Source organism: Drosophila melanogaster, chromosome 3R, assembly GCF_000001215.4.
Source record: "Drosophila melanogaster chromosome 3R".
NCBI classification, from domain to species: Eukaryota; Metazoa; Arthropoda; class Insecta; order Diptera; family Drosophilidae; genus Drosophila; species Drosophila melanogaster.
Genome location: NT_033777.3, coordinates 18418167 through 18444453, shown reverse-complemented (window position 1 = coordinate 18444453; position 26287 = coordinate 18418167). Strand labels below are relative to the sequence as shown.

The 26287-nt window shown below is 40.1% G+C and overlaps 1 protein-coding gene across 15 annotated transcripts in view; it reads left to right on the top strand.

Annotated features, from left to right (window-relative positions):
• The window catches only part of fru (fruitless), a 131314-nt gene that overhangs the window by 101133 nt on the left and 3894 nt on the right, over positions 1–26287 (top strand). For 6 of the 15 annotated variants that reach the window (NM_169819.2, NM_001170177.2, NM_169820.2 and 3 more), the window contains 6 exons: positions 8664–8811; positions 8884–9084; positions 9392–10219; positions 11636–11890; positions 13490–13622; positions 17288–18495. In NM_169819.2, coding sequence (NP_732347.1) covers positions 8664–8811; positions 8884–9084; positions 9392–10219; positions 11636–11890; positions 13490–13622; positions 17288–18309 — 2587 coding nt within the window. In that variant the 3' untranslated portion in view covers positions 18310–18495. Of the gene's footprint in view, positions 1–5682; positions 5755–8663; positions 8812–8883; positions 9085–9391; positions 10220–11635; positions 11891–12419; positions 13222–13489; positions 16975–17287; positions 18496–21271; positions 25739–26287 lie in introns of those variants that run through there. The other 9 variants (NM_169817.2, NM_169818.2, NM_001275783.1 and 6 more) reach the window with 5 other exon arrangements.

Below are 26287 nucleotides of genomic sequence, written 5' to 3'. Positions count from 1 at the left end.
TGAGCGAAGCGGAGAAAAAAAAACATTTTTTCAGTGCGAATTCGTTCGAACAACTGTGTAAATACAATACGAGTGCTGCCTTTCAATAAGACGTATGTATGAGAGTGGCAAGGGGGTTGCTGGGTCCACCCTAATGGGTTGGTCTGTATGGCTCACATATCAGCCCAAAACACAGGGCCAATTTCCCAAAGAACCCCCCTTTTCCTCATTTCGCTCTCATTTTCCTGGGGGGTAAAAGATCATCGCGTTCCCTCTGAAAATGCTGCCTTCTTTTCTTTTTTTTTTTCTTTTTTGTTGCTCCCTTAGTTTATTTTCGGTTTATTCTGCGCCGAACTTATAAATACATTTGCGAGCAGGATAAAAGCTTTGTTGTACGTGTGTATCTTTATGTATTGGCCCACCTCAGGAATAGGAAGACATGCCAAATGCGAATACCTATCGCCCAAGTATTTGCAAACAAAAACATAAATTATTTTGTTTAGCTTGAATGGATTGCATATTTATAATTTGCGTGTTCGGTGGAAATCTTTATCTATTTATAACTTATATTTTTGGGGTGTGTTTTGTTGGTCAAGATTAATATTAGAACTCTCCAATGAAAAATGCTGGCTGCTCACAAAATTGAATTATCACTGACTAACTAGTACTACCTTCGATTTAATTAATAATAATAATTAGCTATTTCCTTAGATGAATTTTCAATAATTTAACTCTGTGCTTCAAGAAGGTTAAGAAGAATTAAGAAAGAATTTAAAAATTAAGGGATTGTTATAAATTCTTCGGTATTTGATTTAATTTTTAGCAAGGGCAGCTTCCAAATTGCCCTTTTTGCATACATAGTACACCTGGGAATTTCGCAGTGCCAAGTCAGTGGCACATGTTGCCCAATATTTGCTTGCTGTTCGTGGATTTTATTTAATTTTTTGCCTGAATTAGGCCACATGTCGGCGATCGATGCGGCCAGAGGACGATCGGAGAAGTAGGGGGCTCGCACGGTCTATAAGGTCTGCCCACGCAGAAGCGCGCGCGATTTGTCAGCCGGCAAAAGTTTCGTTTATTTTGCTGGTGGCTTGGTGTTTATTGTCGGTTCTTGTTCGTGTGCTCATGTGCCTGAGGTTGCTTTTGGCAGGGTTTAAGTGGGCCCACACTCACACACACACTCAGGCACCGCATCCATAGGTATAGATATAGGCGTATATATACATATATATATACAGATATTTGTATATATACGCCTTCGCGCGTCTGTTTGTTTTGTCATGTTGTTTGCGTGTACTTAGTGCTATCCAAGTTGTTGTCGCTGCTCTCTCATAGACAATTTCTAAGTGTGTTCGTCGAATTTGGGTCAGTCAGCGAAAAAGTCCGCCGCGTCCTCTCTGCCCCCCATTCCTTTCCCCTCCTTCTTTTTCCATCAGAGTGTCATTGTAATTGCAAATATCCGAGGCAGGGACAAACAGATACGACCACAGAAGCTGTCGCGCAGCTCGAGCATTTCGGCTGCCCACGCCGCCAGTTGAAAGATGCCAGAATTTGTGCATCATCTTTACTTTTGCATATACAGTTTGCATGGGCAAAAGTAGCAGCAGCAGCAGCAGCAGCAGCAGCAGCAGCAGCAGGAGCAGCATCAAGGGGAAATTGGCACATTTAATTGCCCAGAAAGTGTCTGACCACAGACACTTGACGTAATTGTTCTTCTTCGCCGGCCACTTATGGTTGCCAAAAGTTGATTTTCTTTTGCATTATTTAATCGAAATGAATTTCGTTGTGATTATTTCGATAAACGCTATTTGCATGCAGTTCTGTTCGACTCGTATGGTGTGCTAATTGAGTTGCGCTGCTGCACCACGTGACGTATGCGCAATATATTAGGCATACGCCCCGTTTAATTCGGGCAGCACGATCGGCGAGAGCTCAACATTTAGCAGGCAATAAAGCTTGTGGAGACTTTTTATTGCTATTTATTAGCATTAGCATTGAGGCCCTTTGCTGAGTACTACCACAAGAGGCATATTCGAATTGTTAATAATATAAATAAATTAAAAATAAACATAACTTTGAAAGAATAGAAATCAAGTCTAACGACTACACCGATGTAATTTGGCCAAGACTCAAAACAAAACCCACTACAACAAAACAATAGCAACTCGTTGACAGCTGAAGATTCTTGTAAAAGTCATTCAAAATCGAATCGTTTGGATCAGCCCACGGCGGATTTTGAAAATCGAAGACAGCTCCTCGAGTGGCGGACATTGGAGTACTTGAAAGCTGAAAAGCGAAGTCCGATCGAGTGGCTGCTGCTGCCCCTTGGCTAGATTCCAGATTATGGCCATTGGGCACCAGCACCCACAGTGCTCAGCCGTAACTGTAGTCGTTACAAGCGTTGGCAGTCAGTGAGTCAGTTCGGAGAATCGCGAAGTAAACCAATGCACTGGAAAAATAGGTCTTACACAGTATTTAAACCAAAATATACTTTTTCATTAATACTATTTAGTTACATTACTATTAATTACATTACATTAACGCTTAAAGAGCATTTAGCAGATTTATGGACATTTATTCACATTCCTAAAATGGGACAAGAAATAATAAGAAGTTTTTATAACTTCCAATACTCAATATTTAAGTACGTTTTGAAAAGCATTGCAAATAGATAAGAATATATATATATAAATATATATTTTTTCTCCTTGCACAAAGATCGTTGCGGATGACATCATCATGACCTGCTAACGAGTGGCAATTTCAATTCACCTCAGATCATAACTCAGCCTATGTTATGGGGGCCTCTGTTGCGCCCCAGCCTTTCCCCCATCCGACCCGACCCGCCACGCCCCCTCTCCAGTGATATAGCATATAGCTGATAGGCGCGAGCAGTCGGCTAATTTCATTTGTCGTCTTGTACACAATTTCGCACTTCTTGGCCGCCCACACGCTGCTCGACACAGTTTCGCACTAATGTTTGCATCCCTGATGCCCCAGCCCGCCCCCTTTCACTAACCACCCCCCCCCCTCCCTTCCCGCTTTCGCGTTCGCCTTTTTCCCCATGGGCGGGTAAACGGCATAAACAGTTTTGCGTGTGGGCGTTCTATTCCTGGCCACGGACTGAACTGCACTGCACTGCACGCACTGCAAGGCAATTAACACATTTGTATCTGACAAATGTAAAATGTATCTTTTGGTGGACCCCCCCGTCTGCGTCCTCCGCTCGCCAAGCCAAGCTGAATGGACTCTTGTGCCGCTGTTTAATAATGCATTTCTCTAAAAATATCCCCTCAATGAGCGACAAGTTAAATTATTATTATATCTGCTGCTGGACCGCTGGTCGCCATGTAAACATACGACTCGGAAAATTGCACATTTTTAATTTATCTATGCAATTTTAAATCCGAGTGGGACGCGTTTAACCAATGCTCACACAACAATGAAGTGGTAAACAAAATGCTTAAGATGATGAATAATGTGTTTATAGAATTTTACTAAATTTGCCCAAGTCAGCAATATGCGGTTTTTTTTTTTTGATTTTATGTAATGTAATAAATTAATTAACCAAATTTGGTTTTGATTATAAAATTTGTCACAAATGAAATCCAAATATCTCTTGTATTTACAACCTTATTTAGGGAATTCCGATGGTCCTAAACAACCCGGTCACAATACCCATAGCCCAAAGTTAATTAAGCAGGCAAACATTGGATTTAGTTCGGCAAACACGTGCATAAATCAATTTGGCGAACCCATTACCCTAATATCCCTCGCTCCCACAACTTCGCCCATTGGAGTTTTACGGCTCTGTGACCCAGTTAGGCTGGCTAATAGCCACTAGCTGTTTTCCCAGTGCCCAGTATCCAACCAGTACCAGTAACCTCCTACAGTTGACCTTGCTCAACATTTTGCTAGCTTTACATATATTTTTTTCGATCCAAGCCAAGCCTCGAGCCAAAGGCTAAATTGAGTTTTTGGCCTCAGCTTTCGGGCCGCGCTTAATCAATCATGATCTGGCGTGGCTGTATCTGTATCTATGGCGCTGGTGTATCTGTATCTGTAACCGGCGACCTTCATCATTTACAAGCTGTCCAAACCTTTGGCAAACGCTTTCGGCCAGGCTGATTCATTAAAGCCACTGTTGTTGCTGCTGCTGCTCAAAGTTGACTTTGCGGCATTTTGCACATTTGACCATTGAGTCAAGGTGAACCGCGAACGCGCTAATCTTGATCTCGTTTGCCTTCTGCAAGTGTCTATATGTATTTGTGCATCTGTATCTGTATTGGCATACATGTAACTGTGTGTGCATTAGCAAATTTAAAATATTCATTTTGGCTATCTAAACAAACGCATCTCCATTTCGAGTATTTCCATTGATTTATGACCGCTCTGCTTTATCGAAGGGCAGAAATATGAAACGTATCAAAACCGGAAAGAATAAAATATCAAAATATTTATATATAAAAATAAATGGATATAAAAAGTTTCAATGAGGAAATAGCAAACAAAGTTTTTCCCAAGAAAATATGATTAATAGATGTTCTGAGTTCGATAAGCAGCAAGAACATTCTTAGCCAAGAATACTTCCATTTCTGTAAATTATCCAGAAAAATGATTTTTCGTTTTATAAACCACATTTGGCGAAAAGAAAAAACAAATTTGGAACTTGTTATAGATATTGGCCTTAGGGGCGCCAAAAAAAAAATAAAACTATGATTGTCTGAATTTTCGGGCTATCTTTTGCTGACAGATACGGATACAGAGACCATGTAATGACCATGTGGGCGCTCATTATTTCTAGCCAGGTTTTTTTGCGTTCGTTGAACTCGCAACGGTAAATTTACAACGCGCATAACAACAACAACAACAACAGCCAACCTACGCCAACATGTAAAGTTCTAAAGCAAAAGATAAACAGCAAAGCAAAAATTGAAAACTAGCAGCAACAAAAATGAAGAGGAAAATAGACGAGAGAAGATCAACAAGCGTCAAACGTCAGCGGCAGGCAGCAACAAATATCAACAAACTACTTTGTATTTATAATTATTATCGCTGTTGCCAGTATCTGTGTGAGTGCTCGTTCGCGTATCTCACGGATACCCACACGCACACACACTCGCTTGGCTGTGCGCAAACTATTTAGAACGTGTAAATTGAACAGAAAAAGCTGAAAAAAAAACTATTTCGCTTACAGCTGAGCGCTAAGCGCTGGCAGCGCAGTCGGCGTCGCTGTCGACGTCGCCGTCTCGCACGATAAGGCGCTACTAACTGAAAGTTGAAGGCCATTACTGATACGCCCCGTGCGCCTCAAAAGTATATATGTATTACTGTTTTCTTGGCTGCTTTATATACCCTCGCAAAAGGTGCCTTAACTATAAAGTGAAGTTTAGATTTATACAAAGATTTATGCTTCTAAAATAATATGATTTATTATTGCTATAAGATCACATAATTAATAATGTTCAATTCGACAACGCTTGCTTTACAAAGAGTGCAACAAATTTAGAATAATTTCGAAAGTTATTAGCATTTATTTACATTTGTTTATTACCTTTGCTACATGATCTGCAATCAAGCGATCCCTTAAATTGAATAATATCAAATAATAAGGGCACACCAACTTCGATTTGTTTAATCGCACCTACTTTGCGTACAATGTGACTGGCAGTTAGCGCTGATTATCTAAGTATGCTATGTTGACGCGTGACAAAATGTTTTTTTTTCCATTAACTTATTTACTGCTGCTGCTGCTGCTTATCTGCGTATCTTCAGGTTTGTATCTGCATCTTGATATTGATTCGCTGAGCGTTACAGCCGCACGTTTCATCTGATGGATGAGCGGCATTTAACATATTGCGCAATTTGCGGATGGCGCCCGCCTCCATTTGCGCCCCCAACTGCTACCCAAGTGCCCCGCCCCCAAGAAAGCCCCCAGAAGTCAGCTGATAAGCGCTTAAATATTTTTAAACAATTTACGTAAGCACATCGGACGCTACTGTTGTTTGAAAGTAAAAGTTGTCATTAATTAAACAGAACAATCGGGGAAGCGGCAACAACTTTGTGTTTGCATTCATAGCAAATTTGCATTGAAAGCGCAAGTGTAAATAAAAACTGCAATCGCATGCAACGCCGACGTCGGCGTCGACGCCAACTGCGCTGCCGCCCGTCAACGAAAACGAAATTGAATGAAAAAAAAAAGTGTATAAAGTGCACAATACGTCGAAATTGCTTGGCTTTTGTATTTTTTTTTTACTTTGGCGCCGGCGCCGACTACGTTGCGTTCTATTTTTTTTTTTTTTTAACTTTCCCAACTTTGTAAATAAATGGCCAGTGGAGTTATTAAGAAAAAAGCGAAGCTAGAATGACACAATTAAGAGAGATTTTATGATTGCAATGATTTATGGGCAACGAAAAATGTATTTCTGACTGCCGTCAACCGGATTTCAAGAGACGAGAGATTTCATTTATTTTTAGGGAATTTAACCATAACATCGTACTGCAGCCATATTACCAACTGAAGGTGGTAATTATGAAAAAGTACCTTAATTTCACCACAATCTTAACAATTTGATAAATATTTAATGCTTACAAAGGCCTCGCGGGTCTTAATTTATTTTTGTTTTCTATGAATCAGTTTTTACTCATTTGAGTGACAATCGGAAATGATAACCTTTTGGGTTTCCCTATTATTTTGGCTGCCTTTATTTATTACCATTTTATAGATCTTTCATAAATTACTTCTTATCAAATGACCATAAAATTAACTATTAGAGCAAAAATACTTTATGATAAAAGGTTTATTTATACAGCTTATTGTATTCAACCCTTGAAACGTTCCGTCTACACATATGTACATATGTACATGCGTTTATACAAATCAAGTCGTTATAAAACACGTGATTGAATCATATCACTAAGACTTGCGAAACTAAAATTGAACTCAGTTAAATTTAAAATTCAGAAATTGAAAGCCCAACTTTGAGTTGCGAAATTTACGAATAAAAATACAGAGCACATATTGAATAATGCAGATATAGAACAATTTCACAAACCAAACTTTTAGAACCTTTTACAAAAAGCGAAACAGATTGCAAAGGAATGCAAAAAAGTTGTGGGCGGCGAACGAAAACGAAAGTTTACGTTTAAAGTGATTTAAGTTTATTTTGAAATCAAATCAAATCAAACAAAGAAAGCAAGCGAGTGAGAGCAAGGGAGAGGGAAGATGGCCAATAAAAAACGCTTACGACAGCGGCCAACACACGCTGTAATTGTTGTTATTACCAGAGCAAACACACACACACACACACATAAGTGCACATACCGAACCGATCTAATCTCTCGCACGCGCGCACCCACTGTCGCTCTCTCTCTCTCTCTCTCTCTTTCTTTCACTGTTTTTCCCACTATTCCCCCCCCCCTCTCTTTTGTGTGGCGCATCTAGCCCTCTCTTTCGCTCCCCATTGAACACCTCTTTCTCACGGTCAGCATTTCGGTTTGCGAAAAAGTTCTTTGACGTTTTGTTTATTTATTTTGTTAGGCTCTGCAGCGTCGCCGGCAAAAGCTTAAAGCTCTGTCGATCGCTCTTAGCTTTGCTCTTTTTACAGGGTATTCGTTGGTCATATGGGCAATCCAATCACTAACCTTATAAAATTGTATGTAAAGTTATAGAAACTGGTAGTTTCGTAGACTACTTTACGATTCTTATTGAAAATCGCAGTGGTATTAATACTTTTTTCACTTCACTTAACTTATTTGTAACATTTACCGGTAGTATCAAAGTCGAATAAGTTCTCGAATCGATCAAAAGAAAAGCAAAAGTGCCTCTTATCAGAGCCGCATTTTGCCCCCTTTATTTTACCCCCTGTAAACGGCACTAGACTCCGGCCAAAGGCCGTTGAGATTAGGTGGTGGATTCCAGGCGAATGTAATAAAGAAATATAAGCATATGCATATAAACTCTATTCTTAGCCTCTTGGGCGCTGTAAGGGGGTGTGTAGGGTTTAGGGGGTGTAGGGTGCTCAATAAATTTTGCGATAGATAAGCCACGAATGCCATCCATTATGCCACCAGTCCCTTCCATCGGTGTGTCAACCAAATTTGCATGGATTGCTCGTCTATTTGGCCGAGTAATTAACAGTTAGCCAGCAGCCAAACATGGCGGCAACATGGCAAAATGGCAATTAACACTCTAATACAGATGCAACTGTGGAGTTTGCGGAGCTTGTGGAGTTGGCAGCACCACAACAACAGCAACAAAAACAACAACACACACGGTGCGGTTTGTTATCTGGCACCGGAAATGCAATAAATAATTGAGAACAGCCCCGAGCATTTGGTAATTGTAATGAGCAATTGTGTTCAATGACAAATTATCATTGGTATTTCTTGTACACCGTTACACACGACCAAAAATTGTGGACCATGGCGGCGATAAAGATAACGGGGTCGAAAGCGTAACACTTCCGTTTCCGGTTGAAAAATATAGCGAACGGAGAAATTTTCGAGTATTATCGCATGGGATTTTCCCATTAAGTCTGCATTACCATAAATGTGTAAGATTTAGCTAATAAATAAACAAAGCAGGCGCTAAACTAGACCAAAAGAATTAAATGAATTTAAGGAACATTTTGATTATGCTCTTGTTGCGTCACATACTTATGCATTTATACTCTATATTACAGGTACAACACTGACCAAGGAGCGATGGACCAGCAATTCTGCTTGCGCTGGAACAATCATCCCACAAATTTGACCGGCGTGCTAACCTCACTGCTGCAGCGGGAGGCGCTATGCGACGTCACGCTCGCCTGCGAGGGCGAAACAGTCAAGGTGCGTCCATGAGATACACTTAAAGATATAGATATACATATCTGACATTATTTCATATTCATTCTATTGCAGGCTCACCAGACCATCCTGTCAGCCTGCAGTCCGTACTTCGAGACGATTTTCCTACAGAACCAGCATCCACATCCCATCATCTACTTGAAAGATGTCAGATACTCAGAGATGCGATCTCTGCTCGACTTCATGTACAAGGGCGAGGTCAACGTGGGCCAGAGTTCGCTGCCCATGTTTCTCAAGACGGCCGAGAGCCTGCAGGTGTGTGCAAATCAGGGATCTATTTTAAGGGACACGACTTTAGGACATCCTTTTTTGCTTGTATTTAAGGCATAAAGAATATCAGAGTCATTCACAAGCTTTAAAGTATGGCGAAGAAATATGTTGTCGGCTTACTTTAAATTAGTTATTATTAAGCGAGTCTTGCGAAACAAAGTGTGCCAGACCACATGTAATAAATAGTCTTGCTTATCAAACTGGGGAATTCCCGAATTTGTGTCCGCTACCCCAACAACAACAATTTAATATGAACTTATAATAATATGTACGTTATTTGGGACTTTTCCAGGTGCGTGGTCTCACAGATAACAACAATCTGAACTACCGCTCCGACTGCGACAAGCTGCGCGATTCGGCGGCCAGTTCGCCGACCGGACGTGGGCCGAGTAATTACACTGGCGGCCTGGGCGGCGCTGGGGGCGTGGCCGATGCGATGCGCGAATCCCGCGACTCCCTGCGCTCCCGCTGCGAACGGGATCTGCGCGACGAGCTGACGCAGCGCAGCAGCAGCAGCATGAGCGAACGCAGCTCGGCGGCAGCAGCGGCGGCGGCGGCAGCAGCAGCGGTAGCGGCCGCTGGCGGCAATGTGAATGCGGCTGCCGTCGCCCTGGGCCTGACCACGCCCACCGGCGGCGAACGATCTCCGAGCGTGGGCAGCGCCAGTGCAGCGGCGGCAGCTGCAGCGGTAGCGGCTGCGGTGGCAGCGGCCGCCAATCGAAGTGCCAGCGCCGATGGATGCAGCGATCGGGGAAGCGAACGCGGTACGCTCGAGCGGACGGATAGTCGCGATGATCTATTGCAGCTGGATTATAGCAACAAGGATAACAACAATAGCAACAGCAGTAGTACCGGCGGCAACAACAACAACAATAATAATAACAACAACAATAGCAGCAGCAACAATAACAACAGCAGCAGCAATAGGGAGCGCAACAACAGCGGCGAACGTGAGCGGGAGCGAGAAAGAGAGCGTGAGCGGGACAGGGACAGGGAGCTGTCCACCACGCCGGTGGAGCAGCTGAGTAGTAGTAAGCGCAGACGTAAGAACTCATCATCCAACTGTGATAACTCGCTGTCCTCGAGCCACCAGGACAGGCACTACCCGCAGGACTCTCAGGTGAGCACACATTACGTATACATAATATTCATAATATGGGGCATTACGTATACGCACAGTGGTGCGCAAATAGTTTTGAATTGGGTTGGAATTGGGAAAAATTTGCAGGGCGTTGTATTTTAAACAAAAAACAGGTTTATTTGTATTTAAGCCATGCAGTTCCTTAGAATTCCAAGCCTAATTTTATTAAGTTTCGTTTTGTTTTATTATCCAAATCAGAATTAAAGCCGTAAATAATGGCTTACATATATGCGGGCTTCTGCATAAAAAATGAGCTAAGGTCCCCGAAGTTAGCCTTCCGTGTTTATTTAATTGTTTTATTGGCCAGCTCTTTGCCCTCGCAATTAAATTACCTCTGTTTCTGGTTTTTTGTTTTCCCACAAACATACCTAAACAATTTGCCAGTTCCGTCGGTCAGTGAGTCAGTTATTCAGCCAGCAATTCCGCATTTAAATGTCGTTTTTTTTTTGTGGTGTATACTTTAATTGCCTGACAATTAAAATTAATTAGAAATTATCTCACATTCAAACAGGCGTCAAATGCTTATTAGTTACATACATTATAATTATGTTATAAATACTGTATACTACTTTTTAACGCAGTTTTTACAATGTATTTTAAATTTAATTTTTATTTGGCTTCAATTGATTTAAATTCTTTTTTAAAAACGGAAAGCAAGAATACATTGTATTTATATTTAATACATCTAGTTAAACTATTTATCAATAACCCCCTTTTTTTCTGTTCTTAAGGATTTACAAGCTGCAATAGCTAAAAGTCTTATCTTTAGAAGCCCATAAAATGGGATTCCATACTAGGAATAAAGATTTGCTCAAGTGCCATTTGGGGTTTTAGCGCATATTAACAACAAAAATCCGAAAAAAAAACCCGGTTAAAGAGTTGATGGCATATCTTAGACATATGTATCTTTATTTGGCGTACCACCCACTGGGTCGACCTTCGTGCCGCAATGCCATAAGCTTGCCAAACTTTTCACTATCGCTCGGCGGATGGATAAATGGAGGGGCAGGCAGGCGGGCGGGCAGGCAAACAAACAAACAAACAATATCAACATTTATGTTTGGCATGTGCGATACGAGGGGCACACGCTCCACTCGCTCACATGACTGCGGTATCAACTATGGCCGCTGATCTGCGATCAAATAGGGCGACGCTGCTGTTTTGCCAGCTATTTCGGGTTTCGCGTTGTTATCAGTGGGCATGAAGTTTTGTGGGCTAGGCACGTGCCGCTCTCCCTTTCAATGGCAGACTCTCTCGCTTTCAACCAGGTGGCACGCGTGCTATGTTGTTGCTGATTTTTAGATAACCTATAAACCTATAATTGGATAAATATTTGGATTAAGTTCTCTTACAACTAAAAGGTAACTTATTTTAAAGTACTCAACTTGTTTGCAGGCCAACTTCAAGTCGAGTCCCGTGCCCAAAACGGGCGGCAGCACATCGGAATCGGAGGACGCCGGCGGTCGCCACGACTCGCCGCTGTCGATGACCACAAGCGTTCATCTGGGCGGCGGTGGTGGCAATGTGGGCGCGGCCAGCGCCCTTAGCGGTCTGAGCCAGTCGCTGAGCATCAAGCAGGAGCTGATGGACGCCCAGCAGCAGCAGCAGCATCGGGAACACCACGTGGCCCTGCCCCCAGATTACTTGCCGGTAAGTGTGATCAGTCAGTTCAGAATAGTCGATTGAATATACAGTGCATCTCGATTTTTGATTGAATTATGATTTTGTTGCTGCATCGTTTAGTTTGTTAAGGTTTTTTCTTTTTGAACCGGTGCGATGGTTCCAGCCACTGTACAGAACATTCTTGTAAAGCCTTTTTGTTTAAATCAGCTATACAGTTTACCTCTAAGCTAGCCAATTGCAAAATGCTTCCCAAAAACGTGAGACAACCGTAGACAAACTCTAAAAAATTGTATTCTTTTAAAATTTAAGTAAATCGAAGCGAATCTAGCAAAATGGGAGCAGAACGAAGGATTGGTGAATGATTGCGTTTAATTGAATTTTCCAAATTCGAAGCGGAATATCGGCCAAAGAAAAAGAAAAAATCTCAACAATGCTGCGCCTCAAGCAAAAGTAAAGTAAAAGTAAAAGCAAAAGTAAAGTAAAGTAAAGACCAGAAAATCCTTCCTTCTATCAGATCCATGTTTTGCCAACCACATTTTCTCAATCCTGTGTGCAGGTGAAAAAGTCAGAAGCGTTTTTAGGCAGCACTGGCAACAAGTCCATGCATCAAATGCTCCTCCACCAGGCAGTGGAGGCTCAGTTGAAGAGCTTTCAGCTGCATTATCAGAACGAGGGCTTGGATTCTGCCATGCACAGATTGCTGGCACAGCAGCAACAACACCAGGAGCAGCAACAACAGCATCAACAGCAGCCACACCATTCGCTGGGAAAATCCCAAAGCCCAGCGATACCATCGGGCTCTGCGGGAGGAAGCTCCCGGAAAAGTGGTCGATTTAGGGCCAACTGGCTGTATCAGTTCGAGTGGCTGCAATACGACGAGCGGGCCAACACCATGTTCTGCCGCCATTGTCGCAAATGGAGCGGCGAGCTGGCCGACATACGCACCTCCTTCGTTGAGGGCAACTCCAACTTTCGCCTGGAGATCGTCAACCACCACAACAAATGCAAATCGCATCGCATGTGCTACGAGCGTGAGCTCCAGGAGCAGCAGCAACATCCCATGCCCAGTGGAAGTGCAGGAGGCAGCTCCAAGCGACGTTCCCCCGAAATTATCACCATAAATGTGGGCAAGAACAGCGCATAGAGACAGGTCCTTGAAAGAGGACCCAACACACCGCTCAGGATTAGCCATAGGCATTAGCATTAAGTTTTCGTTATCAATTAAATGTCCGAAAAGTAAAATATATTTAGTAACCTAAGAACTTGGCAGCTACTATGAACAAAAGCAAACAGCATTTGCATTGGCGAAAATTGAACAATAAACTGAGAAGCATTAATAAAAGAATATAATTATTTTGAAATTACTGCAGCATTTTGCAATTGGTGAGCAAAGAAGTAGAAAGGCTTTACAATTTTGTAGTATTTACTGAGGTTATTTATAGTTAAAACTAAAATAATAAGAGAAAAAACTATCAGAATACAATTTTTTGGTGAAAAGTTAGCATTAGCAGCACGTGAAGCTGAATTTCATTTTTCCTAATGAAAATGGGATGTATTATAAAAAAAAATTGCTAGATATACTATATCCCCTTTATCCTCTCTCCCAATTTCTTGCTGCAACCAAAGAGCGCCGCTCTAAAGCTGCACGCGGAGGATATGTCAACGCTGCTCACGCAGCATGCTTTGCAAGCAGCAGATGCGCGGGACGAGCACAACGACGCCAAACAACTGCAGCTGGACCAGACGGACAATATCGACGGTGAGTAGATGAACGCTAAGCATTGCCATTTAGCCATGTAGCCTTAGCCAGAACCGAGCTAGCACCACTACAACTACAACTACTACAAGTAAACCACACACAAAAGAATCTTCTTCTCTCTGAGCTTTTGAATACCTAACGCACTCGAAAACCGAAAGAATATCTTACCTTATGTATCTAAATATTGCGTATGTAATTTGTTATTAGCTTTTGGTTCATATACAACTTTTTTTTCCCCTTCCTACCAACTTTGTTTCCACCACGCGTTCAAGAAAAGCGAGAAAACCCTTCCAAAAAAATATATATATTGATAAACTGTAAAGAAAATTGTAGAAAATTTGTAGCTTAATTCTGTACCTTTCCTGCTACGGCCCACTTAAATATCTAACTCGAAAGGGAAAACTATTCTAATATATATATGATAAGTAGAATAAACCCCTGGAGATTTCCCTCAGTTATTTAGAAAATACATTTATAAATTGGAGAAGAATGGCTGAGCACCAAGTACATATTGTAAAGTATTAAAGTTAATGAAATATTCCCATAAAGCTCCAACTTATAACTATATTTTCTGATAAATCCTGCATGCATTAAATGATACCCTATCTTCCTCATCTTTCCAAACCCCGAGACAAGTAATACCCTTTTTTGTATGCTTTTGTAAGTGCAGTACCTTTAGTTGCCCTATGTATTTATGGATATTCTCCGAATGATAGTTCCTAAGAGAAGTTAGACTCAAAGTGCTAGCTAGAGCAACAGATCAACACCTCTCCTACCAGAATATCTCTACATGCATATCTTTATTATTTCGTTGTTTGTCGTATCTTATGGTATTCTATAATATATTGATAAATATACCTAAATCTAGCTTTTAGGACGAGTTTCCCATTTGGGCTGGGACTAGATCGCGATTTCGAATGCGGTTCTAGTCTTTTGTCGTATGTTTGCCGCATGTTGCATGTTTTATGACGCCTTTACATAGACATAGACACAAACACACACCCACTTACCTTCGATACTCTCCCACACCATCACATACACACATACGATTATCATTTAAGTATCGATTTATTTTAATTTTAAATGTATTATTTAAAACTTATCAATTGATTTCACCCTCTTCATGCTGCCGCCATAACTAGTGCTAAGTCAGATCGAAAATTCCCAATTAGTTTTTAGAACAAAATGCCTCCGTTTTCATACAAAAAATCCGAACAAATAATTAGCTCAATTGGCGTACACAACAAGAAAAACTAAACACTTATAAATAATAAAAAAAATAATCACCCAATAAAACATGTAACAAATTTCAAATTCAAAATAATTTCATCAGATACACTTGTAGTTATTTTCCAAGCGCTTTCGTTTGAACTTACCCCACTTTGTTTTCATAACTTATTCCTTCTTCGTTTTATTCTACATTTTCAAAACTGTGCTGAAAAAATAAATGCAATTTCGAAAACGTATACCTTTTAAAACTTTTCCAAATCTCTTTTCGTCTTTAATGTTGCAACTTATTGTCTAAGAAATGGATACGAAACCAAAAAGCAAGAAACATAATAAATATAAATTACTTTCAGTGTGAATACGAAAAATTTTAAAACAACCAGCTTCCAAAAGTCGATGTGTTCTATTTTTTGTTTAATCCACACACACGCAAACACTATCCCACCCACACACACACACACACACACACACACACACTCAAATACACTCGCCCACACACAGATACAGACTGTACTTTTCCTATTTTGGATATTTCTACTAACATTGCTGCATTTATGATTTGATGTGAAGAATCCGTTGAACCATATTTTGTCACACTGTTTTTTAACGAGATAACTGTAACTGACTGTGTTTTTTCAATTGGTTTTTCTGCCAAGCTAACTAAGTGTATTCCAACTATCTTTCTTTTGCCTACTCTCTTTCTATCTCTATCTCACTCTCTCTGTCGCTCTCTCTCTGTACTTAACTGTCTGTGTGTGTGTATGCTTGTGTCTGTGTGTGTTGCACATATTCTTTAAAAGTTTTAACGAGAGCTGCCGCCAAAATAACGGTAAAGTGTAAAGGAGAGCGACAAAATTCGCACATTGGCTCCAGATTGCGCACAAAAAAAAATCCATCAAACTGAATACAAACAAATTTTGAGTGAAATTAAATCGAAATTTAAATTTAAATTGAAATTGAAATTGAAGTTACCTTACAGCTAAAAGAAAATGAAAAATCCCGCACCCAGCGTCCAAAACAACCTTCAAAAACCAACAAAAACCCAATAAAGAAAAAGAACTGGAATTTGAATATACATATAACAAAAAAGTGTTATACTATAATAAAACAAAAAAATATATATATTATATATACTTACTACCAATCAAAACTATAGCTAAAAAAATCTGTTGCAACATTGAAGTACTAAAACGAAAACTATCCCAGAAAACCAAACAAGAAAAACCGATATATTGTGTATGAGATCTGTATTATATAGAACCGAAAATACCAGACATTAAGATAAGCCCAATCAAAAAAAAAAATATTGTCGATGCCACAAAATGACACGAAACCAAAGTTGTTTACATTGATTTTGATTTACTTATGATTTTACCCACTCCGTTTCACACTGTTCACACTGTTGATTGATTGATTGATTTGCTTTGATGCAAAGTATACTTAATTTAGCTGAATTGTTTTCTTAGTGCTATAAAGTCCTGCCGATCCGAAACGATGCCGCCTTAGCTTTAAGTCCAGCCTTGATTTGATTTGTTTTGTTATTCCACAGACTCTGCAAACTGTATGATTAAGACTCTTGATTTGATTTGATTACACCTTGAACCCTTCACCCACGATCGATTTGTATATTATGATTTCCAGGCTTCGCAGTTGCCTCTGCCTAAAATCCCAGCCCCATTGTCCTTGCCGATCACTTTTCTTGTTTTTGCTCTTCGTTATATACATACATAGTACATATATATTTTTGGCCACCACACGCATTCAAACACCAAGTTTGTTCCGAATCGAAACGAAATGGAAATGTCCCGAATCCAATCCACACATTTAAATCCAGTTTCGTAGCTGTCTTTTGATCGACTGTTCTGCATAATCGAGAAAATAAATGACGTCATATGGAATACTCTAACAAAATAACCAGCATTACAGTTAGTTATTTTTTATAAGACAAAAAATAAAAATTTGCAAGAACATTTGCCAATTGGGCCAAGATTTGATCCCTATTCCAAAATCTGGTAATATCATTCTCTTAAATAAATTTTCTTTTGATTATTCACTTTAAAATTTAACATAAGTAAAATGACAAAATAGATTTTTTAGAATTTTAATTTTTAATGCAACTTCCTAGAGCAGTTTTGGTCCACCCTAATCGGGATTTACTTGTAGGCCCCACACTATACTTCTAAAACACCCGTTACACCAGTTTTTTTTTTTTTTTGCCTTCCTTCTCCTCCTCATGTGGCTACTTAGTTAAACTAGACACCATTCACACCCACCGTACACCGTACCCGAATACCATTGGCCTGTTTAGCCCACTGTGCGCATGGAATGCAAGAGAAGCGCGATCGAGTCCCTCTTCGTCTTCTCATCTCTATATCCACCCCTTGAGCTCCCACCCCCACAGTGATGACGCCTAATATGAACCAAGCAAATGTTTGCAGGTCGCGTCAAGTGTTTTAACATTAAGCACGACCGTCATCCGGATCGGGAACTGGATCGAAATCATCGGGAGCACGACGACGATCCAGGCGTTATCGAGGAGGTCGTTGTGGATCACGTTCGTGAGATGGAAGCGGGGAATGAGCACGATCCGGAGGAGATGAAGGAGGCAGCCTACCATGCCACACCGCCCAAGTACAGACGGGCGGTGGTTTATGCTCCTCCGCATCCGGATGAAGAGGCGGCCTCCGGATCGGGATCGGATATCTATGTGGATGGCGGCTACAATTGCGAGTACAAGTGCAAGGAGCTCAACATGCGCGCCATACGATGCAGTCGCCAGCAGCACATGATGTCCCACTATTCGCCGCATCATCCGCACCACCGATCCCTCATAGATTGCCCCGCCGAGGCGGCTTACTCACCGCCCGTGGCCAACAATCAGGCCTACCTGGCCAGCAATGGAGCGGTGCAGCAGTTGGATTTGAGCACTTACCATGGCCACGCAAACCACCAACTCCACCAGCATCCGCCATCAGCCACACATCCCAGTCACTCGCAGAGCTCACCCCATTATCCAAGCGCCTCTGGTGCAGGTGCGGGCGCGGGTTCAGTCTCGGTTTCAATAGCAGGATCTGCATCGGGATCAGCCACATCTGCACCAGCTTCGGTGGCCACGTCAGCGGTCTCGCCGCAGCCGAGCTCCAGTTCCACTGGATCCACATCGTCGGCGGCGGCGGTTGCAGCGGCAGCTGCTGCGGCTGCCAATCGGCGGGATCACAACATTGACTACTCCACCCTGTTTGTCCAGCTATCGGGCACGTTGCCCACTCTATACCGATGCGTTAGTTGCAACAAGATCGTGTCCAATCGCTGGCACCATGCCAATATCCATCGACCGCAGAGTCATGAGTGCCCCGTTTGCGGGCAGAAATTCACTCGCAGGGACAATATGAAGGCGCACTGTAAGATCAAGCATGCGGACATCAAGGATCGATTCTTTAGCCACTATGTACATATGTGATCACTTCTCTAGGCAGGCAGCAAAACAAATCAAATCAAAAAATCAGTAACAGATCGAATGGTTTTCACAGCTAAGTAACCAAGAATCAAGCAAACGTATACGTAATCCAGAGTGAGGAGCCAACAGCCATCAGTTGGATGTACATCTATATCTATATCTATACATTTATAAACCCTATCAGAAAACAGAAAAAAAAAACAACAAAAAAAGGAAAAAACAAAACCTATGCTACACGTAGTTGATTTCAAGACTTTGAACTATTTATTGTTAAATCGTCTTAACCTCTAGATGCTTTTTCGTAGGACACTAGCCAATCAAATGGATTATTATATCGATATAGAAATACCGCGACCAGTACTCAGTGGAGGAACTTTGACAAGTATTATATGTAGAATTCCAATCGATATCCGCGTCAGTTATTATTATTATTTTTACTAACTTAACATGTGCTGTAGTGAATGTTGACTAATTATTTTTGTTCGTGTCATTTTGTGCCATATTAGCTAAACTCTCTTCTAGTCCATAGGCCCTAAGGTCGCAAAAACAGATAGTTGAATAATACAATATAAATTGCAACAGAAAGCAACGAGTGAGGAAATTAAAAGCGATATTTAAACCAGAGTCAAGAATTATATCGGGATTAAATATTTTTCTATCTCTATTACGCTATCACACGATTTTGTCTCACTTCTGATCGAATTCGCAATGAAATTCAGATAGCGTCCAATTTCAAGCCGTTTGGCCAGAGCCCCAGAGATAAATATCGACTTACTGAAGTTGGACGCTCTGCTGATCTATATCTTTGGCAAAACACCCACCGAAGTTGATTGGAGTTGATAATACTATAAATAGTTTATTAAATGAACCGCTGAAAATCAGTGCTTTGCTAAAGAACAAATTCTGATCAGATTTTATCGAAAGATGTACTTAAACATTAGCTATAGTCACCAATCAAGCAATGAATCCAATTAATTAACACTTAAATACAGATATACATACAAGTACATATATTGTGAAACGGATAAATCAATATTTAACATCTTTAACTTTACTTAATAAATCTCTTTCAAATCAAATTCCAGTTCTTTTCATTCAATAAATACCAAAAACAATCGTCCCCTAGGTACTAAAATCAACTAAACACAATTAAAATATAATTATAAACATAAACTATAATTTTATTTCGATCCGAGTTGAAACGAATCAAAATTAAAATAAAAATTTTAAACATCAAGCGCACTCTCTTAACGGTAAGTTGAAATTTCTAAGATCTACTTAAGCACAAATACCTCTCCCTATAATTTAGACTTATGTTAACTAAGTTAAATATATATATATATATCTGATTTATGTATTATGATTTTATCTAAAACGAAAAGCTACAAATTCGAACAAACTAAAGAATATACAAAAAAAAAAAACAGGAATTGGCCAAACGATTGAAAATTTGTTTTAGTTATTTAAACTGTTAAACAAAACACTTGCCTATACTCACTCACTCACTCGATATATCTATCCTACTCTATAGCTCTATTTCTCTCTTTATCTCTCTAAAACTCGGTCTGTCTCACTCTGTCTTGTTCTCGCTCTATATATATTGTATGCAGTCTGTCTCGTTCTGTTTTGGACGAGGATCTAAATTTGTTTTTGTTCCGTCAGGCAGGAGGGGTGTTGAATGAAATGTGTTCGATAAACGATAAATTACATTCGATGTTCGATATATAGTTTGCGATATAACTTTTCTTATCCACGTTGCTGCGCTACAGTTATTTCGTTAGTCTTCATCCCGAATCAGTCATTTAATTTACTTGTTTTGTCTCATTTTTTAACCTCATCAGCGTTTTTTTGGCCCTCCACTGACCCATGACCCTCGACCCTTGACCCCCGACCCCCGACCCTCTCGCTCACTCTCTGTCTCCCTCCAACTTATTGTACATTTGCCAAACAAGAAACACCATCACCTCCTCAAAAGAAAAACCCCTCGAAAAACAGTGACAAAAATTAGACACTAATACGGTTCTTGGGCTCTCTTGACAAGAAATTAACAAAGAAGCTAAAAACAAAAAAAAAAACGAAACTGAATCCGATCCCACAATCATCTGTTCAAAAATAAACAGTACATTATACAATTAGATCTTATTTAAGTGTCTGAACACGAATCATCTGCACATACAACATACATACATTTTAAATATGGTTTGGGTTCCTCAATATCCAATTCAGTCGCTCCACCGATTTTTGTAAATAACTACTCCTTGTTGAATATTTTAAGTGAACCCATGGCCACCGACGATCATCATTTTTTTTACAAAGCAATAATGATTTTCCCATCCCGTTCAAAAGTGCTGTTTCCAAATTCTCGAAACCCCATGAAAGAAAAAGAAGAAATTTTTAACTAAAATTTATTTGCCAATTTTTTGGGTGTAACAAAATTTGATTGCGAACAATTTTAAATGCATATAATCCAAAAATCCCGAACCGAGCAGAGGTCTCTGCCCCATATAACACCATGTCTCAGGGATATGAACAAAATTGATTTAACAATCATTCGTTTTTCAGTTGTAATCATTCTTTCCATGGCAAAAAGAAAGCAGATATTACGAATCTACTACCAGAAAAGCAAACATACACGCATAAACACACACACACACACACACACACCAGAAACATACAAACACACACACGCAGACTATGAAAACCATCTAATTATACAGTTTAAGAATTATTATAAAAATGATTTTTCTGTTTCTGTGAATCACCAACAACAACATTGTTTTTCTCTTCTTTTTTTCTTTGCGCGTTTGAACGAACAAATTAATGAAAAAACCGAAAACGAAATCGAAATCAAATCGAATCGAAACGAAAAATGCAATAACCCATGATATAAACAAAAATAACGAATCGAAATCGAATGCAATTGCAATCAATCGAAAATAAATTAAATATATAATTAATCGCGCAGGCTCCAAGGCCTGGCACATGCGGCTAACTTTCGAGCGCCTCTCGGGCGGCTGCAACCTGCACCGTTGCAAGCTGTGCGGCAAGGTCGTCACGCACATCCGCAACCACTACCACGTCCATTTTCCGGGCCGCTTCGAGTGTCCGCTGTGCCGGGCCACCTATACGCGCAGCGACAATTTGCGCACCCACTGCAAGTTCAAGCATCCCATGTACAATCCGGATACGCGCAAGTTTGACAACCTAATGTCCTCGTCGGCGGTGGGGGCGGCTGCCACGCCCACGGCCAGCCAATTGGCGGTGGCCTCCCAAGCGGCGATGGCAGCGGCAGCCGCGGCGGCCTTCAATGCAGCGCAACAGCAGCAACAGCAGCAGCAGCAGCAGCAACAACATCAACACCAGCAGCAGCAGCAGCATCAGCAGTCGCAACAGCAGCAGCAGCAACAGCAGCAGTCGCAACAACAACTCCATGCCCTTGCGCAGCAGCACATGCTGCAATTGCAGCCGCAACACCACCAGCAGCAGCAGCACAATGCCACAAGTGAATGATACAGTCAGTACCTGGGCTGGAACTACGGCGCCTGGCGTCCCGATGACCCCAACCCCAAGCAGCAGCAACAGCAGCCACATCGCAAGGCTCAGCCCTTCAACTTCTATGCCCGCGACTATTACTACCAGCAACATCAGCAGCAGCAGCAACAGCAGCAGTCACCCATCAGCAGCATGAGCAACGGCAACATGCGGCAGCAACAGCAGCAGCAGCAGCAACATCGACGCCAGCAGCAACTTCCGCCTGCGCAGACGATCATCATCGATGAGAGCGACAATGAGCTGGAGGAGGAGCAGCAGATGAGGCTGAGCTTTGAGCGGTACATGGAGCAGCTGAAGCAGCTGGCGCCCTACGATCCCCAAGAAACTTTGTGCAATAGCAACACCAATAACATTAGCAACAGCAACAGAAACAACAATAGTAACAGCAACCGCAGCGGCGAACCAACGAATGCCAATCAAATGGAAGCTACTACAACTACTACTAATAGTAATAATAATAATAACAATAGCTATGCTAACCACAGCACTAGGAACTACAACAAAAGGCAGCAGGAGTAGCAACAGCAACAGCAGCAACAGCAACCAATTGATACTCAAAGCAAATGTAATTTAGACGAGAAACGCGAATAAGTTCTTAAATGTTGAATCGATTTAAGGGTAAGCCAAATTTGTTTGTCAATTATGTAGGCGAAAATTGAAGAGGATTGGAAAGGAGAGGAGAGGATGCATTTCATTTCCGGCTGCGAGGAGGAATCCAATGCTGATCGGTGCAAATGGAGGCGACACATTGTCCAGGTTTCAACTAGATACGGATGTTGCAGTCACCCACACGCACTTATATACAGAATGCAGTATATAGTATACAGTATACAGTATACAGTATAGTAGGAGAATTATTCGCAATGGAGTTTTAATTGCAAAAGTCTTGTTCGTGGGGCAAGCAAAAGGGTTTCCCAGCCAGCTGAAAGCAGAGGGTGGAAAGCAAAAAGGTTTTAACTACAGTAGTAGCAGCACTCAAATATTTACAACAAGGAAAAACCCACAATAAAAGAATCACATAAAGAAAGAAGCTTAAAACTAAACTTAAACTAATTGTATTTCGAAGCTACTCATACTACATATATATGGAATTACAAATTTTACGAACTAAAATCGTTGGACCTGTCAGACATTTGTGCCAAAATCTCTTGGTGGTAGTGCCAACTTCCTTGGCTGCACTCTCTCTCTCTCTCTCTCTATTTAATTGCACCTGTTCGTTGTTGCATTTAACACTAGTATGTGCACACCCGCACACAGACACACACACACACACACACAACCCAACCCAAACACCCACACTAACCCACCCGGAAACCACTCTGATACTCTATAGGAAATGAAAAGAAGTTAGGAGCAAACACCGAACATTGAAGACATTTTAACGAGAGATTTCTATGCTGCTAACCATTTTACTGTTTTATATAAATGTAACATTAATTACGATCTAATCGATGTCGTGTTTTGCGCATAATAACAACAAATTGTAAAATAGAATAATAGCGTTACTCCTCGACTCGATCGACATTTAAAGATATTCTCTGCATACGAGTTTAGATGTATCTATGATGTACAAATCGGTGCGTTTGATCGATGTTAGTTGACCCTGAAGACATGCATTACGGTAGCCCTAATCTTAGCGAAGCAGTTTTAAACTAATCTAATCTTAACTAAAACTAAAAGTAAAACTAAACTAAACTAATTCACTGATTACGGATACTAAACTAATGTTAATTTATTTATAACCATTGCGGGAGTGTGTGCGAATGAGTCTCGACGTGAGCAATTGCCGCTGGATCCAATCCAAACCGATCATCTTATATGATCTAATCCCAATCCGATCTGATCTGATGTATTATAGTTAGCGATAACATCGCTATCGATCCAATTGTCAATGCATGTAGCCGAGTTTGTTATCCAGTCTATATGATATAATACATATGCTACCTACTTATATGCACACTTCCGTGGGCTAATATTGATTTTGCAGACTCTACTTGCGGTGTAAATATGATTGGTGATTCTTTCCCGATTTCTGCTAGTTAATGTATATTTAAATCAGTTTTTTTGTAATTTGTTGTTGTACATTGATTGCCAAAACCCCGATATTGGTGCGCGCACACGAACACACAAACACGAGCATATGCATATGCGGACAAACACACACACACACAAACACACACAGAAAGGTCTAATTGCCTAAGGAATTAGTGCATAATTAAAGTCTATGAAATATATAGTTATATGTTATATACACACATATTCATAATATTTATTTGTTCTACTTCTTAACATGAAATGTTTAGGAATTAAATTTACATTATTAATAATGCTACATCAAATACTGCCCCCGACTTAATGTTTGTTTAATGTTTATTTTTAACGCTGTTTTGTTAAACAAAAATTTAAGAAATTTATCTATTATATGATGTGATAACTATAGTAAAACTAAACACACACGCACACACACAAACGAAACACACATGAAAACACCCACACATTACAAATTGAAATTATGTTAATTAAGCAGGAGAGTTGAGCGTTGAAGTTTTTTTAAAAAACAATCGAAAGAATTCTATCATTTGTGTGGTATGCAAAATGGTGCTAAATCCAAATATACTTTAAAGTATACCGAGTAGAACGAGAGGAGGCCAGTACTCCTTGAATCGTATCGTATGTGCAATATGACTAGTTTTCGTTTAAGGTGCAGGAGGATGGATAATGGATGATGAATGATGTATGATGAATGATGGTGACGAGACCACGCAAATGCCAACCACTTGAATTATGCGAATAAAGAAAAACAAAAAAACAGAAAAAAAAACACAAAAACTAAACACACAAAGTATATGTAAATACAAAGCGGTGCTAAGCCCCCCCCCGAAATAGGCGGAAATAAGTAATGATATTCAAAGTCCTTTTAAATGTCGCAAAATGGGTAGAGACACCAGCCGAAAACAAAATAAGTGTTAGCATATCACTATGAATATGATTATGAATATATATATATATATATATATATATGCATATATATATATATACGTCTGATATAGCAGCAGAGCAGTTAGTTAATGGTAACTTTTCGCTACGATTTCTGTGTCTATTTACAATAAATGTCATAAAGCTTATCAAATTACCGAGCACACCACCACCACCAACACCACCCACCCAAAAACCACACACAGCCCCATTTGAAAAAAAAAGAAACAAAAAACACTCTCATATTTATTTTGGTGCCTTTTCGAACCATTTTGAGTTCAGTAATTGATTTCGATTTTGCCTTGACTTTGACTTCGTTTAACCAACTTTAACAGCATTTTCGCAGTCGATCAGAAGTGGTTTGAATCCCTAATTTTAATGACGTGCTAGTTTCAATGTAAACTTAGTTTAATCTAATTTTTGTATTAATAATAAATGCAATACAAACTATTTTTAGTTTTATTTATAAACAACAACCGTAGCGGCAGCAGCAATGAAAGCTAAAAAAAAAACGAAAATAGAAAAACGCAGAAAAAAATGAAATCAGTTTAATTAAAGTTTAAGCAAATTGAAGCAAGCCCACGAAATGCTTGCAGCATTTGTTACAATTTATATATACACATATAAATATATATTACAATATTTTTTAAAACCATTTTTAATAAACATTCTATCTATTATGGCAGCCTTTCAATGAAAACAAATTGAATTACTAAACAAAAACAAGCTAAACCGTAATAAAATCATAAAACTATAACTGATGAACAGGCAGATGTACCAATCTCACACATACACACACGCACAGACAGACAGACAGACAGACACACACACACACCAACAAACAAATGAAACAAAACAAAACAAAAATCAAAACTAAATCAAATAAATTGAATTTTATGGAAACAAAACGAAATGGTGATCACTTTATTATTTTTGATCCTCTGACTCCGAAACCGAATCTCCGAATCCCGTTCTGCTGTGAGCTTTGAATTGTGCTTCCAACGATGTTAGGGGTGCCCATGAAAAGTCGAACTAATGTCTAAGGACTCTACTATATACCAATTCCAATACCAATACCAGTACCAAACCAACACACTCACCTGCACACATGCGCGCACACACAAACACACACACACACACATTCGCATAGAGAATTTTCAACCTCGGCCCAATTTCCTGTTTTTTTTTTTGAATATTATAATATTATTGACTTGAATTTGTTAACCTCTTTTCCACATCTACGAGTACCCTACTTTTATCTATTTGAATATATATATATTATGTATCAGTTTCAGCCCGAATTCGTTAAGTGTAAGCTAAGACGATTCTTTGCACAAATGAGTTACACCCAAAAAAAAAAAAAAAAAAAAGAAAATAATTGGTATTCAAGCAATACGAGTGTACAGGGAAAATGTTCATTTGATCATACAAGAATTGTTGCCCACATTTGTGC